At 44.1% G+C, this 25,306-nt stretch overlaps 1 protein-coding gene across 2 annotated transcripts; it reads right to left on the bottom strand.

Moving 5' to 3' along the window:
- Positions 1 to 155: 155 nt before the first annotated feature.
- Positions 156 to 24,980, bottom strand: LOC144888930 (alpha-ketoglutarate-dependent dioxygenase alkB homolog 7, mitochondrial-like). Of its 2 annotated transcripts, XM_078768704.1 has the most exons (4): positions 24,595 to 24,980; positions 3,369 to 3,542; positions 2,655 to 2,776; positions 156 to 396 (listed from the first exon to the last, which is right to left on the bottom strand). In XM_078768704.1, the coding sequence occupies exons 1-4, from the start codon at positions 24,835 to 24,837 to the stop codon at positions 267 to 269; spliced, it is 669 nt and encodes a 222-aa protein (XP_078624830.1). In that variant the 5' UTR covers positions 24,838 to 24,980; the 3' UTR covers positions 156 to 266. The 2 variants fall into 2 exon arrangements, 1 of the variants encoding a protein (XP_078624830.1); XR_013621475.1 differs by lacking the exons at positions 3,369 to 3,542; positions 24,595 to 24,980 and adding an exon at positions 630 to 732 and having other exon boundaries at positions 383 to 396; positions 2,655 to 2,724.
- Positions 24,981 to 25,306: the final 326 nt, after the last annotated feature.

The raw sequence follows: 25,306 nt of genomic DNA, 5'->3' as shown, positions 1-25,306 counted from the left end.
AAGATGCTGGTGATGAGGAATCTAGCAAATTCTGACCTTTGCTATCCACATCAAAAGGATCAAACTATATTATTGAACCTTTTGGAGAGAAAGGGCTATGAGGAGGACAGGGGTAGGTAAACTTGATGATGTCGACTAATGTGTAAAACGACTGAAACGGTTTGTCATTTATTTGTTCAATGTAACATACTTCCCAAAACGATGGAGGAATAAAATTTCTTTTTGCATCTTTTATTTTTGCTTTTTTTTTCACACAATTCATAGATTCACGTTTTCTCTTCTGGAAAGTTCCGGCAAATGATGGCGATCCGTCTGCTTCTCGGGATGTGTTTTCCTTCGTAATAGGATTCTTCGTTCTTTAGAATTTCGTGAGTGAACATGTATCGCACTTTATCCCTGAGGAAGGGAGATTAAAAACTGACATGATCTTTTGCACAGTGTACACATATCTCCAATCATGGAGAGGTGAATAATGTTTGCATAATGCAAGGGTCTAGGTCGAGCCCAGTGGTTTCCAACCTTTTTAAACATAAGATCACTTTTAGAATCGAAATGCAACCCAAGATCTCCCCTTAAAAAATTCTACTTTACTAAATATATATATATATATATGCTTATGCATAACACACCTTGTTCTTAGTGTGACACCTGTGCTTGCACACTATCTGAGTGCTTTGAAGTCTGGGTCCTCGTTTGAGATGGCCAGTCTCATACAATCCATCAGATGGACATCTGTGAGATAAGGACGATACTTTGTGAGATGGATTTTTCCCAGATGAAATCATCGTCTGAGATATGTGGAATTAGAGTAGGCCTTCACCTCGAGTGCACAGGAAGTAAGAAGAGGGTACTTCTCTCTGTTTGAAATTCCCCAAAACTCTTTCTCCCTTGACCTAGCTTTCAGCTCTGTCATCTTGCATGGTGATTATCTCCATGTCACGTCCACTGCTCTGGTCAAACACCTGCTGAAATTTTGCTCAGTTCTCCAATGTCCACTTCAAGAAAATTATTTGAGACAAAACGATTTCTTCCATCTCGTCTCCCTCCTGAAATTGTCTGTTGAATTCCTTTTCCAATCGTCAGGTGGTCATGCAATTTTATTTTTTTGGAACACTTCTTTGGTGTTTTGTAGGATTTTCTCCAGATTTGGGAAGTGTCCTGTCACCTTGTTCTTTAACTGTGAGGACCACAGGCCTTGTTTCAACTTGAATGCATTCACTGCACTGATCATGTGTGACAAGTCCCTGTCCCTCCCCTGCAGTTCGTGATTCAGCTCGTTAAGTTTTGCCTATATTTGATTTAGGAAAGGTGACATTTTCAGGAATCAGATCTAAAAATCTCTGGAGGACTTTTCCTCGACTTAACCACTTCACATCTTCATGAAGGATGAGCTCACTGCAGGTGGCATCGAGCTCATCGAGTAACAATTTGAACGAGCAATGGTGCAAGCTCTAGCAATAATTGAGTTGACGATCTTGATAACTGTCATAACATGAGAAACGTTGATATCCTTGCTCGCTAGCGCTTGTTGGTGGATAACACGGTGGTAATTGACAAAGGAGGCAAATGCATGATCATTTCAGCAAAGTGCAATAAGGCCTGCATTGGCACCCAGCAATGTCGGTGCACCTTTAAAATTCGTTGTAGACATCCTCGCCTCTTGTCCTCTAAGTGGCAAAAGAGAGAAAGTCGTTCGTTGTTACTGAGTCTTGAATGCTATGCAAATTAAAACAATCAGCTGGGCCGTATCCATTGTGTATACCGATGCATCAAACTGCAATGAGAAACATTCACAATGTGATGTCTTTAAAGATAAATTCACAGTATTTGATGAGACATGTCCTCGGACAGCGATTCCACCCTTTTGGCTACTTTTGAAGTGGCATGCTCTTGATGGCTGTCGTAATTTCATCGTTGTTTTTCTTTCTTTAAACAAGCTGTCGGCAGTAACCGTCATAGCCTCATTGATTAACTTCATCGGTGAATGGTTTCTTATGTTTCGCCAGCAGGTGGCTAATGCGAAAAGATGCCTTCTTGGACGGGCCCGGCTTCTCGCTCGTCATTTTGGATATGAGCAACCGACAACTGTATGGCAGCCACAGCAGTACAGCAACTGCATCATTAATGGATAATCAGTTCGTTTAAATGCAAATAATTTCTGATTGACCTGTGCGCCCACATTTAGCTCTTTTAAAAACTCTCCAGCAGCTTGCGTGTGCGACCCACAGCCACTGCAGTTTCAAATACAACCACCATACAACCACGACCCTTCCCATACTTTTTTTTTAATGTTCAGATCGACGAGTGAAGATTCTGGGATCGACCTGTCAATCCCGATTGCGAGGCTCCAGCTAAACGACAAGGTAGCAAGGTTAGCAAGTCCCAAAGGGTATGAGCAAAATGGGGAGTGGGGTATAAGTATATATACAAAGATCTGATGGAGCACATCAACTGGTTCTGATGGATCTTTGTTGTGACTTTTTTTTTTCTCGATGGCTCCTTGAAACATTTGCAGCTGAGTGAAGGGTAGCCCATGACCTGGAAGATTCTCTTAAAATGTCCGGTCTCGCACAGACTCATCACGCGGTAAAGCAGGGGGTTGATTTTTCTATTACTGGTAGCCTATTGCACAAAGTTGCAAACATTTTACTCACCGCATGATATAAAAGGAGCGCCGTTTGAGCAGCATATCCATTTGTTCAGCCGTTCCTTCATGTACGAAACGTATGACGCAGGTGGACAGCAAGCTGAGGCCAGCGATGGTGTTCCCACAGAACTGCATCGACACCAGAACATCTTAGCTGATACCAACATTGCTTATTAACTGGGAAAATTCCTTCCTTATGTCTAAAGCAGAGCATAATAGAGCCGATGATACAAAAGGCAGGAATGGTCTTGTACCTGTTGAAGCACCTTTTCACTCCATCTATCAGTCATCTACTACTTCTTTAACGGCCACAATTATTCCTACGTCCTTGTGGGGTTGACCGGGGGAAGCTTGTCCCAAATCTTCAACGAACCAGTCCTGACGACGTTCAATTAAGGTTATGCCAGAAATATTGAATTTTGGCCATGGTGCTTGCGATAGCTCATCTGCTCTTCATGAAGGACACCATGAGATGTTTAACGTCCACCAAATAATGCCAGCACATGGGACGCCCATTTAACGTCAGAGGGACGGCACACCCATTGACGAATCGCCCTGCCTGTGAACCACCAGGATGACAGTTTATCGCTGGGATGAGATTCAAACCCAAGCCAGACATCTTAGAGGTGAGTGTGCATACCTCTCGGTCTAGGCCATCCTGTCGGGCCCCCCTTTAGTCATTTACTTACAAAGAAGAAATGGGTGAATGAATGAATGTCACCTTGATGCTGATGACATGTGGTTTGATGTACCCATGAGCATCCAAATCTAGGATGTGGATCAGAGGGCTGACTTCACTTCTTGTTCCAAATGCTGTCTCAAAAACTCTATGCAACAGAGAGGCAGCCTCAGCACTCCATTTCTCCCGCTCTATCTCATGATAGCCATGGATAGCCTAAGAGAAGAAAATCCTATTAGTTTATACAGATCGGTTGCAGGACAGTGCAAATTGGCCACAGGCTTTTACTTTCTAAACAAGGGATATCAAAGCTTATGGAACAGCAGAACAAAAGTGTCAACAGACAGTGTGGCGAAGGAAATAGGGACAAGAATGTAAGTGAGGATTAACCACAGTACGAATAGTTTCAGTTGAAAGGGGGAAGGGTCTCAATCGGTGTCGTAAAATTGGGACACCATGAGGTAGGCAGCACACGTGAAGGTCCTGGAGAGAAAAGGCAAGAGACAACAGATTCGGGAAGTTCTATATGTGAGAGAAAATGTGACTGGGGGGGGGGGGGGTGAATGGAGGTGACCAACGAGTTTAGACTTGGTGACAGTCATAAGGCAAGTCTGATAGAATGTGTGTGACAGTTAGAAAGACAGGTGAGGACAGCAAGAGCAAGCCGAAAATAGACCTAAAGACTGCAACGCCACTAACTTGCTCATGATAAACAAAAAGCTGACCTTCACATTCAGACTTTTGGCCTAAGATGGTGATGACAAGGTGGGCCTTAAACGTCATTGCTTTAAGGGTGGCAAGATGGAAAGCAGTAGCAGTGGTCTACTATGGAGAAGCATATTCCATGAGACTTCAGAAAAGCCTTGAGGGTGGCACAGCTACTCCCTCCCTCATATTGTAGGCCTCCAACTTCAGAGGACAGCAAAGTGAGGGATCCTCCGGTAGCCTCTGAATCTCCTGACATTATTTGTCTCGTGTAAACTTTTCTTGCATGCAGAAGGTTGGAAACTCATGTATTTTCCAATGCAGCACCTGGCTTTGGAGGCTCGCTTGGCGATATGATCTGCCCAATAAAGATGAAAGCTGATGGCGAGTCCCAGGAGCTCCAGAGATGAGAGAGTAACCACAGAAATAAACTATTGTAGGGTTTGCCAGCTGCTTGTTATGGAGATACAAATTGAGGATTGTTTCTTTCCTGCATTACAGGACATTACAGGATGATGAACAGTTGCTTATTTTCACAAGATCTGCAGAGAGGGATGCTGCTGCAGCGTAATTGGCAGTGGGAGACTTTGAAGGTAGGAGGAGGGAGAGGGGAAGCTATGGTCAGTGAGGAACTATCCTGCACAGAGTTGACTTATATACAATGTGGCACAAAGTACAGGGTTTCCACAAATTACCATTCCAAATTCAAATCATAATAAATAAAAAAACGATGAAATGGGATATCCCAATGTGGTTTGCTGCATGTGAAAGAATATTCCTCAAAGTTTTATTTACATTTTTTTTTGGTGCCAGGAGTCTCCTGATACATGGTAGATGACATTTGCTGCATATGGTGCCCCCACAAGAAACAGCGCAATGTGTTTCCTGGTTTATAAAGACAAAATCATCTACATGGGTTCAACAACGCTTCAGGATGATCTATGGAAGAAAGCCAAGCACGAGTGGTGAGGATGTTGAACACACTTGTGAGTCGTTCGAGCGCAGTCTCTATGAGTCCTTTAGGACTGCCACCATGGAGCTGCAGCTACACTGCTCAACAGTACATGAAGTGCTGCACACGCGATTGCAGCTGTACACATGGAAAGTTCACTTAAACCGGACGACTGCATGCGATGAATCACATTTTCAGTGGATATTTTGGAATGCTGAGACGGAGATGACGGATTCCCATGATGCGTGCTCTTCTCAAATGAGTTAACCTTCCATGTTTTGGGAAAGTTAACAGACATAATATCATGATTTGTGGCTCTGAGCCTCCACATGAGGTCTGAGAACTTGAGCATGACAGTGTCGGGGAAGTATTGCGGGCATTCATCTCCAAGTTACACGGGAGAATGTCTTCATCATTCTTTGAGAAAGAGGGTGTATGCCATGATTAACTTCATTTTTAGCCACAAATTTTCTTTCTCGAACTTCTTCCAAATTCCGTTAGCACTCCCTTCAAAATGTGATCTCGTCTTATCCTTATGCTCAGTCACATCTGAATCTGCTTTCCGCACACACTGAATCAGATAGGGTACATCTTACCATGAAACAGCATAATCATGTATATCTTCCGACAGTTTCACATTCAACAATTTGTTGTTTTCCCTTAACACAAAAAGTTATATTCATCTTTATGCGTCACACAAATAATATTCAATCAGGTATGTATTTCACTCCTAAACTAAGAATAGCATCCACAATTGCTTTCAGGTTAATATAGTTCAAAAATTAACTCATGCAGGTATTTTAGCACTACTCTAAGAAAATAAATTGTATATGATTACAATCACAAACGGGAATACCTAATTCCCAACAACAATTTTCCCAAACCAACAAATTAAGCATAATGTATTATTACCATAATTCCTCTCCACTTTTTTCTTTTCCCTCTTTTTTCCCTTAACAGTGTGGCACTCGTGGTGATATGAGTTCACTGATATTGTAATTGACACAACTCATAACATTGTCGTTATGCCATTATCTTAATTCTACTGTATTCATTTGCAACATCACTTGATTTAATCTTTTAATCTCAGTATTTATGTCGCCATAAAAGTCTTCCTTTTCTGGTTCCACATTTCTTTCCTCATTTGTCACTTCATGCGTTATCATCGTGTTGTTGGTTACTTTATTCAAACACACCATCACTAAGGCTTTCAAGCAAGCCACCACTAAAACAATTGCCAATATAACTACTAAACCAACAAACAAATATTGGAGTATCTTAGCTACCACCCCTCCAAATGTGTTTCCCAACCATGCAAAGGCACCCCCTTTTATATAATCGTGGTATCTTGCTCCCTCTTGTCTGATTGTATCGGCTATGTTATAAATTTCTTCTGACTCATCAGGTATGTACGTACAGCAATGTGTACCAATGACTGCACATGTACCTCCTTTTTCTGCTAACAGCATATCTAATGCCATACGATTTTGTAATGCCATCGTTCTTGTTGTTGCCAGCTCTCTTGTAAGTTTTTCCAATCCACTAGCTGTTTTATTTGCCAACTTCTCCATAGCCAATGCCATGTGCCTGAGTTCTCGCCCTGCCTTCCAGGTTCCATAAAATGGAAATATTACCATTCCAATCCATTCCCCCATGCTAATAGTTCTTTTCTGCCTAGAATGCAGGATATGCGTTGGTGACTTTGTTAACAGGCGCATGTGTGCAAGCACAAACCCCATAAAACATGTTCCGAACCATCCCGAGGGAAGATACGGATATGCCTTGTGTCCACATATAAAATACGTATTATTATATGTCCATGCGTTGTCCATTCCCCACATACCTTCCCAATATAAAGCTAAACCCTTCGTGCCATTTGGTCCTAGTGGGACAGGTGTTCTCATCCAGCCTTCTTCGTGACCATAATTGTGGCATTTAGAGGTTCCCATAGACCTGTTATGCGTAGGCGTTTGGGGTCTGGTGATACACATTAATCCTGTCATTTGCTGCTGGACGGTCATGTAAGAGGGCATTTTGTTCTTATCATATGTAGGTCTATAACTGTCCTTAAATTGGTTACAATTATATCCCCCTTTTTGCCATCCCACTTTCCCGGACAGTTGGCCGTTAAAATCTGATGCTATCAGGGTGTGAGGGAAGCGGCTACATAACTCCGCCCAACCAAAAGGAACTGCCTCCAATGGTACTCCGATCTCACTAGAATGCGGCATTTGTGTACATATCCAACAATTACTTTCATTTGCTATAGCAGCCCTTGTATGGGCTAAATGTAAAAAAGTATTAATCCCGTGTAATCCATCGGGTTCTAAAGGTGTGTCTTTATCCTTCATCAAACTTCTCTTCTGCTTTTGTCGTTCCGCATGATCATATATCTGTATATCATTTGCTGGTGTTGCGTTTTGTTCCCTCATTACCCCAAAATAATCCATACAACACAGAGTCCCCACTACTAGAGAACCCATTCCTAGGATAAATATCACCATTTTCAAGGAGTATCTGAAGTAGAAGTCTCTGGTTTCCCTTGATTGGTCGGCTTGTCTTGATAAGGTGTTTCCCTTTGTCCCACCTGTATCCATCTGTAAAACATGTGAGCTACCCCTTGTATATGTCCGTACCTATAACATAATTACATGTCAATAAAATTCAACATCGTAACTAATAACCTTCCTAACAGGTTAATGAAAGAAAATCCCTAAAAATTCCTTATTCTTTAACATCAATCTGATTATTTGCCTTTCCCTGATTCCCTTATATCCCGGGGTCCACCTAACTCCCTTGATCATGAGTGTAATTGTGCTACATTATCACTCATGCTGTACTAATATCAGTAGGTAATTGTATGTCATGTAGGCAAATAAATGTCGCTATCTCAAGTAGGAATATCACATGTTGAAAATGTAATGTTTATCAATGCAAGGGGTGTTAAAATGTAATTCAAATGATTGTAAATCACGACTATCATTTATCTGCCACTGAATGTTCTGCTGGGCTGCTAGGTGCAGCCTCATTTTCTGTGGGATCGTCCACCTTAGCCCCATGTGCTTGCTTGCAATGAGAGGCATGAATCCAACTTTCTATTTTGGGTCCATATTCGTTTCTATTCTTATCAATCTCCTATGGTTTATCATTTCGTTCCAAGATACCGCAACCAAAGGTTTTATCCAAAGCTCTACCAAACTATTTCCAATTTGAACAAAAAATGCTAATTAAACAACAATTCAAAGAATTAACTTCAGTGGGTCAACAAACTCATTTTATAAACAGATCTAATTTTCCCATCCAATAATTTTCCTTGCCAAATGTCATATTGCAACACTTTAATAAACCTTCGAAAAATGTCTCCCAAATCAATAAATTCCCTTTTTACTTCCCAAATACTCATCTGTAAATTACATATTCAATTACAGTTTCTCCCTATTTGTTCGGCCTAAATGGCCACCGAAGTGGCTGCCAACATGCAGTACCGTTTTTATCTACCAAGCAAGTATTCGTCCACATAAGATCTCTACCAAAATGTTGTTTGTAAAAAACAAATCTGGGATTTCTGATTACATGGATGCACACTCTCAGGACATTTCAGGCTGCTTGTTAACAATCCACTACGATAAATTAATTTCTTTACCCACAATCAAATAATTAGTACAAATTGAGGATATTATCCCTATCACATTCATTTATAGATTCATTATGTTGGATCTAAATTTTCTCCCACTGCTGCAAGGAAGAACAATAGCTCTCATAAGTCTTTGTAATATCTCACTTCATTTACCCAGCATCGTAGAATTTATTTACTATCCATTCCCATCTGTTAACCAGTGACTTTGTTTGAACTCCAAAACTTAATTTGATGAATCCCATGTGTACAGCTACCACTTATTGAAACCCATACTTTTGTAGAAAATATCCAAGTAAGTGTTTTTATTTTAAACCCCCTTAACTGTTGCTCATCCATTTCTATGCACCCAGTGAGTATTACTGACACCAGTATGCCAATATAGGTGTGCGAGTTTAACAAATATGTTGCAGGTACACGTGACATCGCGTTCTGAGTATAAATAACGTAACAGCGCGTTCATGTCTGCCCCTTGGTTTAAGATTCACAATGCATTCCGTTTTAAAACTCACAATAGTTCCAACCAGCAAGATATTCTTTACTATTTTCCCATATCATCTATGCCTAATACACAACCATACATGCAGCACAATTTATATGCTGATAAAATTCAAGTTTATATATATAAAATCCGTGAGCAGAGCACTCTGGGAAGTCAGTGCAAGACCTCTCCCAAATTTGGCCAATTTTGTACTCCCACATTTCCATGAAGCTCATATCCATAAATAGCTTTGATTCTCATATAAATTCTATCAAAATGGAATCTCAAGATTACTCCCAATTTTTACTATCAATGAATTTACTATCAATGAATGGCTGCTCATAACTCAGTAAATCAAATTTTTATATTCCATCTCCCTTGACAAAAAGGATAATGTTCATAATCAAATTATATTTCTATTTTATTTTACTAATTCTCTCGATATGCGATCCCATCCACATGGAACTATCTATTTTCAGACAAGGCACACTGTCGGTGTCAACAATCTTGTAAGATTGATACACAAAAACACACACACACATGCATTATGCATATTTGTTTGCGTTGGAACCATTATTTACAGATCAGATGGGTGTCAATTTTATTTCAATTTCATTAAATTTGTCAATCAAATTCAAAATGCTTATACACAAATAAACCAAAAGTCCATTCTTAGAAAACCCCTATGATGTCACATTGAAATTACCCTTTCAACCTCCACAATAATCTATCCAAATTTTGACTACACACCCATTTGCATGTCAGTCGACCACTGACCTATCAATCGTGCAGAACACTAGTCCGAAATTCCCACCTGATCATCATGTGACTCTTGTCACTTGGTTTGCCAAAAAATTGCAATGCAATTGTTCCAAACTTTGTAAATTTAAAATTGCTGTGCCCAAAATAGAAGATCCAATTTTGGCATTTGATCAATTAATTATTAATTTGTTAACAAGCAAAAAGAAAAAATGAATCATTCTTGCTCTGAAAACTTTTCAGACACAAGAATCATCGACAGTTATTCATGTTTGTCCAGTAATCGAATCTGTTGAGGCCAATCATCATTTGGGATTTGCAGCAATGAAGGCCTAATCATTGTCTGAGGTACCGGTAAGCACTGGTACCCTTGATCTTGGTTTGCCCCATGAACTTGTCTTCCTGTTGACATACGGACATCTTCTTCTCCAATGTCCCATCTTTCCACACTCGAAACACCGGTTTCTGTCGTTGTCTGATCTGTGCACCTGTGCACTTGTATTGCTGGGCTGCATCTCTACATCCCTGAGTTGCCACTGCAATCTTTCGTTATTTCCTGAAACACGAAAAAATTCTCTGTACCGTCCTTTTTGGGGAGACAACTGGAAATCAGATGGGACAACTGTCACTTTCATTCCTAATTTCGAGGGCAGTTGTGCATTTGTCTCCTCCACTGTATCCTGTATCCTTTTTATTTTAATTTTAAGTTCTAGATCCGTTATCCGTTCTTGCTGTTCCCGTTGTCTGGATTCACCATCCCAAAGATGGAATGCAAGCCAGTCTACCATTAGATTCTGTCTCTTCCTGGCTTTCAATCTTTGTTCCAATCTTTCCAATCGACTTCGCTCAAATGTACCATCTCTTGGAAACTCCTCATCATGTCCCTTTTGTTGTGGAAAACCATTCAGGTCCGCACAACTTTTAGTCCAACGGTTTGGTTTAATTGCATTTAGATCATCAGATCATTCCTGTAAGTAGAAATACACAATAAGCATACGATGCGACATCTCATAAAGCCATTCATATCAGTCAATGCAAGCAAGCTAGATATTCTATAAAGGCGTACCATTAACGAGGCTACCGATGTAACATGTCACAAGGGAGAAGTCTCGGAGCACTGACACAGCAACGGGTCTTATAGTCACGCCCCTAGTGGGGACAACAATGACAGCGAGCAGCGAGCATCCCCACCCGGGTTCAGTACGTATACGATTTCACTACATTCACCCCCCGTCAGAATTATACGGCCGCGTGGCTAAAAGCGAGTGAGCATCAGCATGGGCGCGGAGTATTAGTCGGCCCAACCGTAGCGGGCCGGGCGGCGAATTTCTCTGCCAGCACGCGTTCGAAATTCCCCGGGTACGGCGTCTCGTAACCCTGTATCCCCGGTGTCAGAGGCGTCAACAGGGTCGGGTGATGAAGGGGGTAACGCCAAGTCGTCGGACCCGGGCAGTCTCGACGGGGGGAGGGTCGGTGGACTGTCGGCGATGGGAGCGTCGGGAGAGGTCATAGTCTCATAGACGGGTTCGACTGGTTCGTCCGATTCCCTACTAAGGTCGTCGACCCCGCAAGGGGCAAGATGACGAACGGAGACAGTAGTCTCACGACCATCAGACGTCATCACACGAGCATGCTCAGGATTAGCCTGGAGAATCTGCACTTTGTCCACAAGGGGGTCGTACTTGCTCGCGCGAACTGCCCGTTTAAGGTAGGCCGGCCCGGGCCCAGCGAGCCAACTGGGCAAAGACCGTATACACCCCGAGCTCCTGGGGTGGTGGAAAAGACGCTCGTGGGGAGTTTGGTTAGTTGCCGTACTCAGGAGTGCCCGGATTGAGTTCAACGCCGCAGGTAGCGACCAAGCCCATTTATCGAGGCCCCGGCCGTGGGTCCGGAGATGGAGCATGACGGCCCTCCAGATAATCCCGTTGAAGCGTTCGATCTGCCCATTAGCCTGGGGTCTATACGGCGTGGTGTAACTAGACGCAACGTTGTTTTGGAGCAGATAGCCGCGCACCTCCTGAGACAAGAAGACTGCACCCCGGTCGGTATGGACATAGGCCGGGTAACCGAACATTGAGAACAAGTTCTGTAAGCAACGCATCACCGTGGCAGCAGTCATGTCCGCGCACATATAAGCAAAGGGGAATCGTGAGTACTCATCAACGATAGTGAGCAGTTAGCGAGAGCCGCTCGACACCGGCAAAGGGCCCTTGAAATCCATCGCCAAGCGTTCCCACGGGCGTGTAGCCTTCACCAGAGTCCCCATAGGGGGGTTATAGAAACGCGGTTTGATTTCCGCGCAGATAGCGCAGTCGCGACAGATACGGCGGATATCGTCAATCGAGTAAGGGAGATTCCCACTCCGCACGAAATGAGCGAAACGCGTTACGCCGGGATGGCCCGCAGTAGCATGCAGCACCCGTAGGCCCTCCAACGAGGTGATACCAGCACATGTAGTGGGGCGCGATAAGGCATCGGCGGCCTGGTTATCCTTCCCTGGGCGATATTTGATGGTGTAACAGAAGTCGGCGAGTTCGATACGCCAGCGAGTGATTTTCTCGTTCTTAATGCGCTGGGCGTGTAAGGTGTCGTACATGAACGCAACGCTTTGCTGGTCCGTGATGATTTGGAAGCTCCGCCCGAGTAGGTACAGGCGCCATCGCCGAATAGACTCGACGATCGCATACGCTTCCTTTTCAACGGACGAGTGCCGCCGCTCAGCGGAGGTAAGAGTCCGTGAAAAGAAAGCCACGGGACGTCCCCCTTGGGAGAGGGTCGCCGCGATGGCCTGATCCGAGGCGTCACTTTCGAGGACGAACGAGCCGCTCTCGTCAATGGTTGCTACGGCGGCTCGGGCGATGTCGGTCTTAAGTCCTTCAAAGGCCGTCAATGCGGCCGAACTCAGGGGAAAGGTGTCGCAGGCCACAAGGGGGCGAAGTTTCGCGGAGAAATTTTGCACCCATTTGGAGTAATGGGCGAACAGCCCAAGGGCGCGTTTCAGGGAAGCCCGATCGCAGGGAGGGGCCATGTCGAGCAAAGGTCGCAGACGTTCCTTATCCGGAGAGACAGAGCCATGGGTCACGGTGTACCCCAGAAGATCTATGGTGCGTAGGGAGTATCGGCACTTATCCTCGTTCATAGTTAAGTGATACCGTTGCGCGACCTCAAGGAAGCGCTTCAGATTAGCGTCATGGTGCCCTTGGTCATATCCACAAACCGTAAGGTTATCGAGGTAGACGAAAACATCGGTTAAGTGCTCCCGCGCAACGAGGTCATCCATGGCCCTCTGGAAACAAGCGACCCCGTTCGTCACCCCAAAGGGCAATCGTGTAAATTGGTACAACCGCTGCCCCGACTCGAAAGCGGTATAGATACGATCCGCCCTAGAGATAGGGATCTGGTGGTACGCACTACGGAGATCGAGAGTACTATAGACCGAATACTGGGACACCTGTTGCACTAGCGCGTCCATCCCCGGAAGGGGGTAGGCATCCAGCTGTGTAAAGCGGTTAATCGTTTGGGAATAGTCGATTACCATGCGTTTGCGATGGGCCTCGCTGCGCACCACTAAGACCTGGGCACGCCACGGCGACCTACTAGGTTCTATGATGCCGTCTTTCAAGAGCTGAGTCGTTTCGTCCGCAATGAATTGCATGTCCGCGCGAGAGTAGCGTCTCGATTTTACCGCGACAGGGGTACAGTCGGAGGTTAGATTGGGGAACAGCGAAAGCGGACGGACGTCCATTTGCGCTAGGGCGCACACCGTTAGCGCGTCGTCCGCCCCCACAACAAGAGTGTCAGGCCCACCGAACTCCATTACCAGACGTCCATGCAGCTTAAGAAAATCGTGTCCTAGCAGAATATCAGCACATAATGCGGGTAAAACCATAAGGTGTACATCAGGGAAAACCCGTCCCTTTAGCACTAGTTTCAATCGGCATTCCCCTTTTGTGCTAAGCCGGAGTCCCTGGGAAGCCATGAAGATCCGTCGTGTAGACCGCCCGATCCGCCATCCATGCCTGAGCACAAGTCGCTGGTCGATAAAACTATCCGTAGATCCGGTGTCCACCAAGGCCTGAACACAATGGCCCTCAACCATAAGGGGAATAAGGGCTTGAGCCAGGCCAGACGAGGCAGCTGGGAGCGGGACTGAGCCCCCCGAATGGGTCGGACCAGCCTCGCGGGTGGATCCTACACCAGCAGCAGTTTTGCGATCGTGGCCGGAGTCTGCGTTGACCATGGGGAATCCATTATCGTCATCAGAGGGCTTTCCCCAGCATTCCGGTGTTTCGCGATTCAAAATCCGATGAGAAAAGGCCTCAGTAGTATTTGACATCGCCTTTTGACACTCCTGGCAGATAAAGGCTTCCGTTGTAGCCGAAATCGCCTTTTTCGTTTGGTCGCTTTGACAAAAGGCTTCCGTAGTATTCGAAATCGCCTTTTTCGTTTGGTCGCTTTGACAAAAGGCTTCCGTAGTAGTATTCGAAATCGCCTTTTCCGTTTGGTCGCTTTGACAAAAGGCTTCCGTAGTATTCGAAAGCTGTTTCTTCCCTTGCGTGGCTCGAGGTTTGGCCAAGGACGCGGCCTTTGTCCCCGATGGAGAATGAGACGGTGGTGGCTTTCCGGTGGCGCCAGTCAAGGTTGTCTGAGCGCCCAGCGGGCCGCAGAGAGGGGCCCTCCCCTTCGAAGACGGGTAAGGCGCTGGGCTCGTGGGTTCTGCTACAAGCCCGTTCAAGGTTGCCGCGCCTGCGCGACCGCGGCTGCGCGAGTCGAAGGGCCGCGAGCCGCGTGCCGATTTCTTGCACACTTTCGCGTAATGTCCCTTTAGCGAGCACAAATGGCAAAGAGCGTCACGTGCCGGACACACGACTCGGGCATGACGAGGCCCTCCACAAAAAAAACATGCGGCCCCGCGCAAGGCCTTGGGTCTGCTGGTCGTAATGGCAGCTGTCAGGGTAGGGTCATCCTCCGGAGCATCCCGGAGTTCAGCAGGCGGATCCACGTCCTCGTCAGTGGTCCTCTCCGGCCGGGCGTGTAGTGAGGTGCCCGCCAAAAGGCGCGTGCGATCATAGGCGTTCGATTGCATCCGCGCTTCGGTATACACCGTCGCTTGCTCAACCGCCGTAGCGAAGGTCAGGTCGGTCTTCTCCAAGAGTTTGAGACGTAGTTCCTGAGAGGAGACCCCTGCTATGAAGGCATCTAAAAGTCGATCATCTTTAGCCTGCTCGGGAGTCCGTGGCTGGGCGCTGTCCAGCATGAGCTGCCGGAGCTCCTGGGCGTAATGATCCATAGGCTCGTTGGGTTGCTGCCGTCGCGTCTGCAGCAGATAACGCGCATACACAGGGCTTTTTTCTTTTATATAAAGCCGCTTGAGCTCCGCGACGGTAAGATCATACGTCGTGCATTGAGCGACCGCGTGGTAGACCCGGTAGTCGATTTTTGAGTGTAATATTGCCAGCTTCGCGGCAGGCGTCGGAGCGGTATCAGGCTCATTAAAGAGATGCTCCAGTTGCTTGAGCCAGTGCTTGAGTTGCAAGCCTCCGTCCGTGGCTTGTGGGTCGGCGCTGAAAATGGACACCGTCAACGTCTTGTTGCCAGCCATGTCAGCAGATCTTAAATGCAATTAAGTGTTGTGGAAAACCATTCAGGTCCGCACAACTTTTAGTCCAACGGTTTGGTTTAATTGCATTTAGATCATCAGATCATTCCTGTAAGTAGAAATACACAATAAGCATACGATGCGACATCTCATAAAGCCATTCATATCAGTCAATGCAAGCAAGCTAGATATTCTATAAAGGCGTACCATTAACGAGGCTACCGATGTAACATGTCACAAGGGAGAAGTCTCGGAGCACTGACACAGCAACGGGTCTTATAGTCACGCCCCTAGTGGGGACAACAATGACAGCGAGCAGCGAGCATCCCCACCCGGGTTCAGTACGTATACGATTTCACTACACCTTTGTCCACAAATACCAATTCTCGACCTGCCTTATAGCTTCGGCACCATAATGGTCGTACATATGATGTGTACAAGCACCTTTTTGTGGAATTTCTGGTTGTCCTTGTGTATTCTTGCAGGCTCCATTTCCCATTCTGCCTTTTATCAAAGTAGCGTTGGATGTGTTGTAGCTTGTTCCAGGTTCCTCTAAAGCTTCACTCGTACCTCCAGGAAGGATCTCTCCACCTGTTCACACGGTGATTTCCAGAGAATCTCCCTCAGCTGTGGCTTTTGCACAATCCAATCTCACAGATCAGTATTTGCAGATGAGCCGGAGGGTCAGTATGAAATGGGTGAATCCTCAGGTGTCCGCTCTGTTTGACGGGGAAATCACACAATGGTAACCGCACATATATATCTGTATATAAACTCACCACCTTGCTCAATTTTCCCAGGTTGTCTCCGCATTGATAATATCTCGCAAAGATATCAAAGCTTCTTTCTTGAGACCGCATTTTCATCAATCAAACAATCAATATATTCAATTCAATTTATTCAGTTCAATTTATTCAGTTAAATTTATTCAATTTCAATTAATTCATCAATATTCATCAATAAATCAAATTAATCATTTTGAATGACTCCTTGCATAAGCCCTTTCCCCAATGATGTCAGGACAGGTCCATCCATTGACTGAGATCGACTCTCATCGGTCGTCACCTCTGGTTTGTACCTCATGTCAATTGATGAATCACCGTCCTGTCCTAGGGTCATATCTGACATATTTCCCCATTTTGCCTGGTCTCCACAAATTTTCTTTGCAGCCACTAAAGGCAACTCATCCTTTATTCGTGAGACAGCCAAAATGGATGGCAGATATTAAAGTTCATTGGAAAAAAAATCTCATCATTTTTCCTTTAATAGTACCCAAAATCTCTTGGCAATTTAAATTTCGTAAAACTCCTGAAATAAGACTTTAAAATTCCTTCAATCATGCTAAATTTTGAAACTCCATCACTTGTAACACCCAATTTATCCCATAGGGCTTGAAAGTTCTTTCCCAAGTTCATGCAATCATTCTGCATTTGAACCCTATGATATCATTCATAATAATCATCATGATTTTATAGTCATGGTCATATCATAATCATCTATTTAAAACGAACATTTCCTTTATCACCACAGCTATGTGGTATAATCAACAATAGAATAAAACTGTACATAGCAACAGGCTACCTCATGGCCACTTAGTATACCTATTGACAATAAGTCATAACAATATCGAATAATCATTGAACAATTCAAAAATCGCTTCCACTGCTCCAGCCGCAGCATTCGTCATTTTGTCTGCTCATCCGCATGACCAAAACGAAATAAAGGGAGCTCAACCATTACACAGCGCTTTTAATGGCGCATGCCATAGGACCTCAACGCAATTTCGACTCGGCCATAAAACGAGCAAATTTTGCAGGATGTTAACTGGAATTAGTCGTGAAAATATATCCAAAATACACAAAAAATACACACCCACAAAAATAAACAAACCCAAACAAACCCAATGTCGACCATCTTACACAGTAATCACATCATTTCAGCATCGTATTGATTGCTGAAATATTCCAGGGTTTATACACACCTTAAAAGAGGTATGCGTGGTGTTGCCCCCTCCCACGTTTATTCCAGGGTTTATACACACCTTAAAAGAGGTATGCGTGGTGTTGCCCCCTCCCACTTTTAATTCCTCATTAAATTCCTCATTAAATTACTCATTAAATTACTCATTAAATTACTTATTAAATTACTCATTAAATTACTCATTAAATTACTCATTAAATTACTCATTAAATTACTTATTAAATTACTCATAAAATTACTCATAAAATTACTCATTAAATTACTCATTAAATTACTTATTAAATTACTCATTAAATTACTCATTAAATTACTTATTAAATTACTCATTAAATTACTCATTAAATTACTCATTAAATTACTCATTAAATTACTCATTAAATTACTTATTAAATTACTCATTAACTTAACTTACATAGTTTCAGCATTGTATTGATTGCTGAAATATTCCAGGGTTTATACATACCTTAAAAGAGGTATGCGTGGTGTTGCCCCCTCCCACGTTTATTCCAGGGTTTATACACACCTTAAAAGAGGTATGCGTGGTGTTGCCCCCTCCCACTTTTAATTACTCATTACATCGTTTCCATTAAAAAACATCGCTTCTACTGCTCCAGCCGCAGCATTCGTCACTTTGTCTGCTCATCCGCATGACCAAAACGAAATAAAGGGAGCTCAACCATTACACAGCGCTTTTAATGGCGCATGCCATAGGAACTCAATGCAATTTCGACTCGGCCAGCAAACGAGCAAATTTTGCAGGATGTTAACTGGAATTAGTCGTGAAAATATATCCAAAATACACAAGAAATACACACCCACACAAATAAACAACATTTATTCCGTTCAACAGAACAAACATTTCCTCTATCATGACATGCATGTCTTCAAAATTATATGACCAAGAGAAAAAAGTAAAACTAATTAACACTGCGGGCAGTGATGATCCGGGGACCATACCGCTCCATCCTGATTGGACGAGTGCGTGCTAGAGTCGTTAACAACGACAGTCCAGATCCGATTGTTCAAAATTTCAACTCAATCGATCGAAAAATGAACGCAGGGATGCATTTTAAAGGTGCAGTGGCACTAACTGAGTTGCCACGAATATGGCCACGAAATTGCCAATATGGCCATCACAAAATATTTTCCTTAATCAATTGGCTCATAGCATAACCAATCTGCAAGTATCTCATCCGAAGATGTATCTCTGAGGACTTTTAATTAAATAAGTCATTTATAAATCAACGAGTTAATTTATTAAATGATTAATCAATAAATCAAAAGTTTCCTTGACAGCCACATCACTTGGTCAGTGTCATGTCCAAATATCAGCTTCCTTACTCAAAAGGTGCCTGAGTTAATGTAATGTAATTACTGTAATAAGATTACTGCAATTACTGTAATGATTACTGTAATTACTGTAATTACCGGAACTGTAATTACTGTAATTACCTCAGGTAATTACTGTAATGTAATTACTGTAATTTAATACGAAATGTAATTAATTAAATAAGTACTTCCTTAATCGCTAATAATTAAATAACTCGTGAATTCTTATCCGATTTACTTAACATTTGAGTGTCCCCAAAACGTTGGAGCAAAACGTTGCAACAACGAAAGTGAAACGTTGTAGCGACGTTGTGGAAACGTCAGCAAAACACAACATTTGAATGTTCCCAAAACGTTGGAGCAAAACGTTGCAACAACGAAAGTGAAACGTTGTAGCGACGTTGTGGAAACGTCAGCAAAACACAACATTTGAATGTTCCCAAAACGTTGGAGCAAAACGTTGCAACAACGAAAGTGAAACGTTGTAGCGACGTTGTGGAAACGTCAGCAAAACACAACATTTGAATGTTCCCAAAACGTTGGAGCAAAACGTTGCAACAACGAAAGTGAAACGTTGTAGTGACGTTGTGGAAACGTCAGCAAAACACAACATTTGAATGTTCCCAAAACGTTGGAGCAAAACGTTGCAACAACGAAAGTGAAACGTTGTAGCGACGTTGTGGAAACGTCAGCAAAACACAACATTTGAATGTTCCCAAAACGTTGGAGCAAAACGTTGCAACAACGAAAGTGAAACGTTGTGGCGACGTTGTGGAAACGTCAGCAAAACCCAACATTTAAATGTTCCCAAAACGTTGGAGCAAAACGTTGCAACAACGAAAGTGAAACATTGTGGCGACGTTGTGGAAACGTCAGCAAAACCCAACATTTAAATGTTCCCAAAACGTTGGAGCAAAACGTTGCAACAACGAAAGTGAAACGTTGTGGCGACGTTGTGGAAACGTCAGCAAAACCCAACATTTAAATGTTCACAAAACGTTGGAGCAAAACGTTGCAACAACGAAAGTGAAACGTTGTGGCGACGTTGTGGAAACGTCAGCAAAACCCAACATTTAAATGTTCCCAAAACGTTGGAGCAAAACGTTGCAACAACGAAAGTGAAACGTTGTGGCGACGTTGTGGAAACGTCAGCAAAACCCAACATTTAAATGTTCACAAAACGTTGGAGCAAAACGTTGCAACAACGAAAGTGAAACGTTGTGGCGACGTTGTGGAAACGTCAGCAAAACCCAACATTTAAATGTTCACAAAACGTTGGAGCAAAACGTTGCAACAACGAAAGTGAAACGTTGTGGCGACGTTGTGGAAACGTCAGCAAAACCCAACATTTAAATGTTCACAAAACGTTGGAGCAAAACGTTGCAACAACGAAAGTGAAACGTTGTGGCGACATTGTGGAAACGTCAGCAAAACCCAACATTTAAATGTTCACAAAACGTTGGAGCAAAACGTTGCAACAACGAAAGTGAAACGTTGTGGCGACGTTGTGGAAACGTCAGCAAAACCCAACATTTAAATGTTCCCAAAACGTTGCAACAACAAATGATCACAAGTAATTATCACATTGCAATGACCTCTTAACATTCCTAAACCAATATCCCATTAAAATCCCATTAAAATCCCATATCTTGTCACGGCGTGCCCGCACGTATACTAGGGCGTGCCCGCACGTATGTGCTTGCCCGTACGTGCTTGCAAAAAAAATGCGTGCAAACAACAACAACAAATTTTCTTTGAAACCACGTGGGAGTAACGACCACAGAACCCCCCCCCCCTCTATTTACATGAAATGGTTTGGTCCATTCGCAAAGCCAAAGTGAACGACCACAGAACCCCCCCCCCCCCCCCCTCTATTTACATGAAATGGTTTGGTCCATTCGCAAAGCCAAAGCGAACGGCTTGCGAGTACGGTAGAACCCCCCCCCCCCCCTCTATTTACATGAAATGGTTTGGTCCATTCGCAAAGCCAAAGCGAACGGCTTGCGAGTACAGTGACCATACCTTGGGAACCACTTGTCCGATTAATTTTAAACCTTGAAAAGGCACATCCTCGGGTCCCCAGCAATATACCTGGCAAGTTTCAAGTATATCGGACCGGTAGTTGTCGAGAAACAGCGGTCGCATACAGACAGACAGACAGACACACACACACACACACACACACACACACACACACACACACACACACACACACACACACACACACACACACACAGATTACTGGAATTATAGATAGATTATTTTTTCAAAAGCACTTGTTCACCAATTTCCCAAATTTCAGCTTCCTAGCTCAAAGGATGGCTAAGATATCGCCCAGACGAACAAACACACAACTAGAACGACGCTCAGGAGAGAGCATATCTCCGCCTTGGTGAACAGTTTATGTTTTGTATCCCACTGATAGGCCGGATCTGGATTCGGACCTGAACCAAAATGTAATCGGCGTGTTCTCGTCACCTCCCCAACTCATCCACCAGGTTCATTCACTCATCCATAACTTTTTTAAATATATGAATAATATTAAAATAATAACATTAATAAGTATATTATGTTAAATATAATGTATATCGCTTTTCACCCGATCTCTTGATGGTGAAGAATCACTTTAAACAATTCTCGTAGCCGGATTCGCACCTGGGTCTTCACCAAAATCCAATCATTTCGTCCGTGTCACCCATGCTATCTGTCTGACAAATTTCGTCAAAAAAACAACAGCACTGGTTTTGTTTCCTGGAAGATTCCTGCAAAACGCTTTGCTTCTCGCAAAACGTCCGCCTATGAGAACTAGAGGGAGGGGAGGGAGAAGGAGCGGGAGCAAGAGACAGGGTGCCGGAATGGACATGAGGGACAATGAGGGACAGTGAGGGAGTGTTGGTATGCAATTTTTATCCAATCGCCATCTTTCACAATAATTCTGGACCGGCATTAGGTGGGATTGTCTGTCATGAATTTATTTGTTGATCGAACGAGTTTTAGATATGGCGGGAAAACTGAAAAAAAAATTCTCTCCTCCACCCCCCCCCCCTTTTTTTTTTTTTTTTTTTTTTTTACTTTGGACCCACGGCTTTCGTCCTACACAATTCCGTTTAATTTGTCTAAATCCGACCAGTCGTTCCAAAGATATAAGCCGTTTTGTCGCAATACCATAAATTGGAATGAGGTAAAAATATATATATAAATATAATTCCATTTCCCGGTTCCCTGTCGCACGCCGAGCAAGTCGCGTGATTTGAACAAGTGCAAAAAAAAAGAAGTACTTTACACGTGTGCGGGTGTATAAACGAGTGTACCGGCCTTACACGTCTTGGAAGCAAATGGTCGCATGGTGCACGCATGCTCCGTTTGCTCCCAGGTCACAGTAAGACCCTTAATGACCAGCGCAAAAAATACGTATTTACAGAAATCATTTAGAAAAACACGAATGATAGCTACAGTCGTTTATCGAAGTACCATTCGTGATGGGTCACGCCACCTATATCGCGGCATCGGTGCGCAAGGAAGCCCCAGACCACCTGCTCCCCCATGTATGTACACATAACTTCCAAGTTCGTAAATCATATTGGACAAAACAAGACACACTCACCTTTTAAAGACTTGTTTGTACAATTGATGTCAGCGGTGCCTCCAAATTGTCGGGGAAGTATTGCGGGAGACTCAAGACTCCAATGACCGGACACAGGTTTTACAAAAGGTCTGGTTTATTAACTGGTTATTCATTTCATTTCCAATTACCAAATAATACCGCTTAATTCAATGGACCAGGTTAACTCTTTTCGCATGGTCCTTCTCGTTCGGCCGATGTTCCTCCGCCACTCCCGTCGGGCAGAGGGTCTGATGATGAGCACTCGTTCGCTCCGTCGAGCAGGAGTTATCGTGGCAAGTCCTTTTTACTCAACGTTTGCTCTCGTTTATATCGACAAACTGGACTTAATCCCCTGTCCGCTGAAACGTTAATCCTTTCTCCGCTAATGCCCCGAGGTCATGCATTGCACCAAGTCCTGGCATCAGCTCGCACCCCTCCTGCTGTGATTTCCATTTACACAGTAGGAGGGTGCTCTAGCCTGGGGCTGTGACCAGGTGTTTCAAGAGATTACCATGTTCGTGCACATTCTGCTTCGTTACCAGATTTAATCAATGAGTTACCAGTGCCAATCAATACGTTACACTGAGTTACACTTCCACAACAGCCTAAAGGTTAACGTGTTGTGCGGCCTCATGCATCACCGAGTCATTGGGCCATTCTTCTCTGCTGAAGCCACTATAAAGTCTGACAATTATTAGCTGAATATGTTGGAGAACCTTGTACTCCCGCAATTGGTGGATCTGATGGAAAGAGGTCATTTACCAACAATACAGAGCTCCCCCACACTGGAGTCTTATAGTGCGCAATTTCTTCAATGAACACTTCAATGATTGATGGATTGGGTGCGACGATCCGAAACTGTGGGCACCACGTTTGCTGGACATAACGCCTCTGGATGTTTTTTCATATGGTTATGTGAAGGACCTGGTGTACCGAACGAAGCTTACCGATATTGCAAATCTGAGGAATAAGATAAGGGCTGCAATCAAGACCATAAGTGTATAAATGCTGAACATTGATGAATGTTACACACATTGACGGCTCAACCTGCCTGTGAAACACTGGGATGACAGTTTATGGCTGGATCGGGATTCAAATCCAGGCTGCACAGCTTAGAGGTGAGTGTGCCCTGTTGCAATTGTTGATTCCATGCTTTATTTTTGATTAGGAGAAAGGTGACATATAACATGGATTATCAATGATTGCCAATGTTGCTCACTCATTTACATGTTTAAAACAACAAAATAAAATTGTGAAAGGAAGCCTTTGAGAAGTTAAAGAACACAATGAATGCATGGGTTCCAAAACAACATTTCCTGGCAAAGGTGGAAGTAGCAAAGACAGGAAATAAAAGTAGAGCGGTATAGAAAACAAAGACCATTTTCCAGCTGTGAAAGGAGTACGAATGGTGCAGTACAAACAGTGGCAGAGGGAGCAGACAGACATTGTGCAAGGGGTAGAGCATGAAAAGATCATGCAGAGGGTGCACTGATCAGAGACCTGACAGAAGGTGGAGTTTGTGAAGATCAAAGGCAGGACTGTACGGAGAGGGCGGAGCGTGATAAAATACAGAGGGTGGAGCGAGAAGATTTAAAGAGGCGGGGTTTCAAAGAAAAACAGAGGGGGCGGAGATTGATGTGCAGAGGGCGGAGCGAGAAGATTTTAAAGAGGCGGGGTTTCAAAGAAAAATAGAGGGGGCGGAGATTGACATGCAGAGGGCGGAGCGAGAAGATTTTAAAGAGGTGGGGTTTCAAAGAAAAATAGAGGGGGCGGAGATTGAAGTGCAGAGGGTGGAGCGAGAAGGTTTTAAAACGGCGGGGTTTCAAAGAAAAATAGAGGAGGCGGAGATGGAAGTGCAGAGGGCGGAGCGAGAAGGTTTTAAAGAGGCGGGGTTTCAAAGAAAAATAGAGGGGGCGGAGATTGAAGTGAGGGCGGAGCGAGAAGGTTTTAAAGAGGCAGGGTTTCAAAGAAAAAGAGGGGGCGGAGATTGACGTGCAGAGGGCGGAGCGAGGTTTTAAAGAGGCGGGGTTTCAAAGAAAAACATAGGGGCTGGAGATTGAAGTGCAGAGGGTGAGGTGCCAAGGCGGTCAAACAAGTGGCAGATTGAACAGAAATCGACAACGAATGTGACGAGGAAATGTCATTTAATCAATAACGAAATGCTCAAGGTCAGAGCGAAGCAAGAAATCGAGTAAATAACACAAATCAGAGGGAGATAAGCTCACATCGTCCCAGTGGTCGAACTGGAACTTCATTTTCCGAAACGAAGGCTCCACTTCGTCCAGTAAAATCTGCTCCTCTCGCAGACTCACGAACTCCTCACAGACACCGAACCCGTCGGGCGGTCGCGGCGCGGAAGGCGCGGCAAAGCGGCGGCGCTCGAAGGGTCCGGGAGCGGTGGGTCGTGACACTTTAGCCTTCGCTAACCGAGACACGCGGCCTAACTGGGAGCAAACAGTCCACGTCATAGTACTAGTTCGTACCTTTCTTTCCACAATTATATTGTCCGAAGTGATACACCTATGCCATTTGGGTTAAGCACACACAACACCAACAGGCAAGCCGCCTATCATTACAAATGGGCATTACTCTACGTACAGTACGTACAGTAAGCAAAATGACGCGGGTAATGGCAATCCAGCTTCTGTAATCTACGTGACACCTATACACCGTTCAACTGGGCATGATTGGTTTACAGGTTTACGCCACGGTGACAGATTTACAATTGCGGTTATAAATTGGAGTGTGTGAAACAAACATCTAAAATTCGGATTTGGACCCGAACCTCTGGAATGTCCGTCCATCGTCCTCGGTATTCCTGTTCCTGTTCCTGTTCTGAGCCTGTTCAATACGACAATTCAATATAACCCTGTTCTGAGCCCCCCCCCCCACCTCAGATGAGTTGCGCAGCCCATGAGATTAGTTTTAGATGAGGAG

The sequence above is a fragment of the Myxine glutinosa genome, unplaced genomic scaffold (assembly GCF_964187855.1).
Source record: "Myxine glutinosa unplaced genomic scaffold, kmMyxGlut1.1 SCAFFOLD_154, whole genome shotgun sequence".
Lineage (NCBI taxonomy): Eukaryota > Metazoa > Chordata > Myxini > Myxiniformes > Myxinidae > Myxine > Myxine glutinosa.
This window is presented reverse-complemented; position numbering and strand designations above follow the sequence as displayed.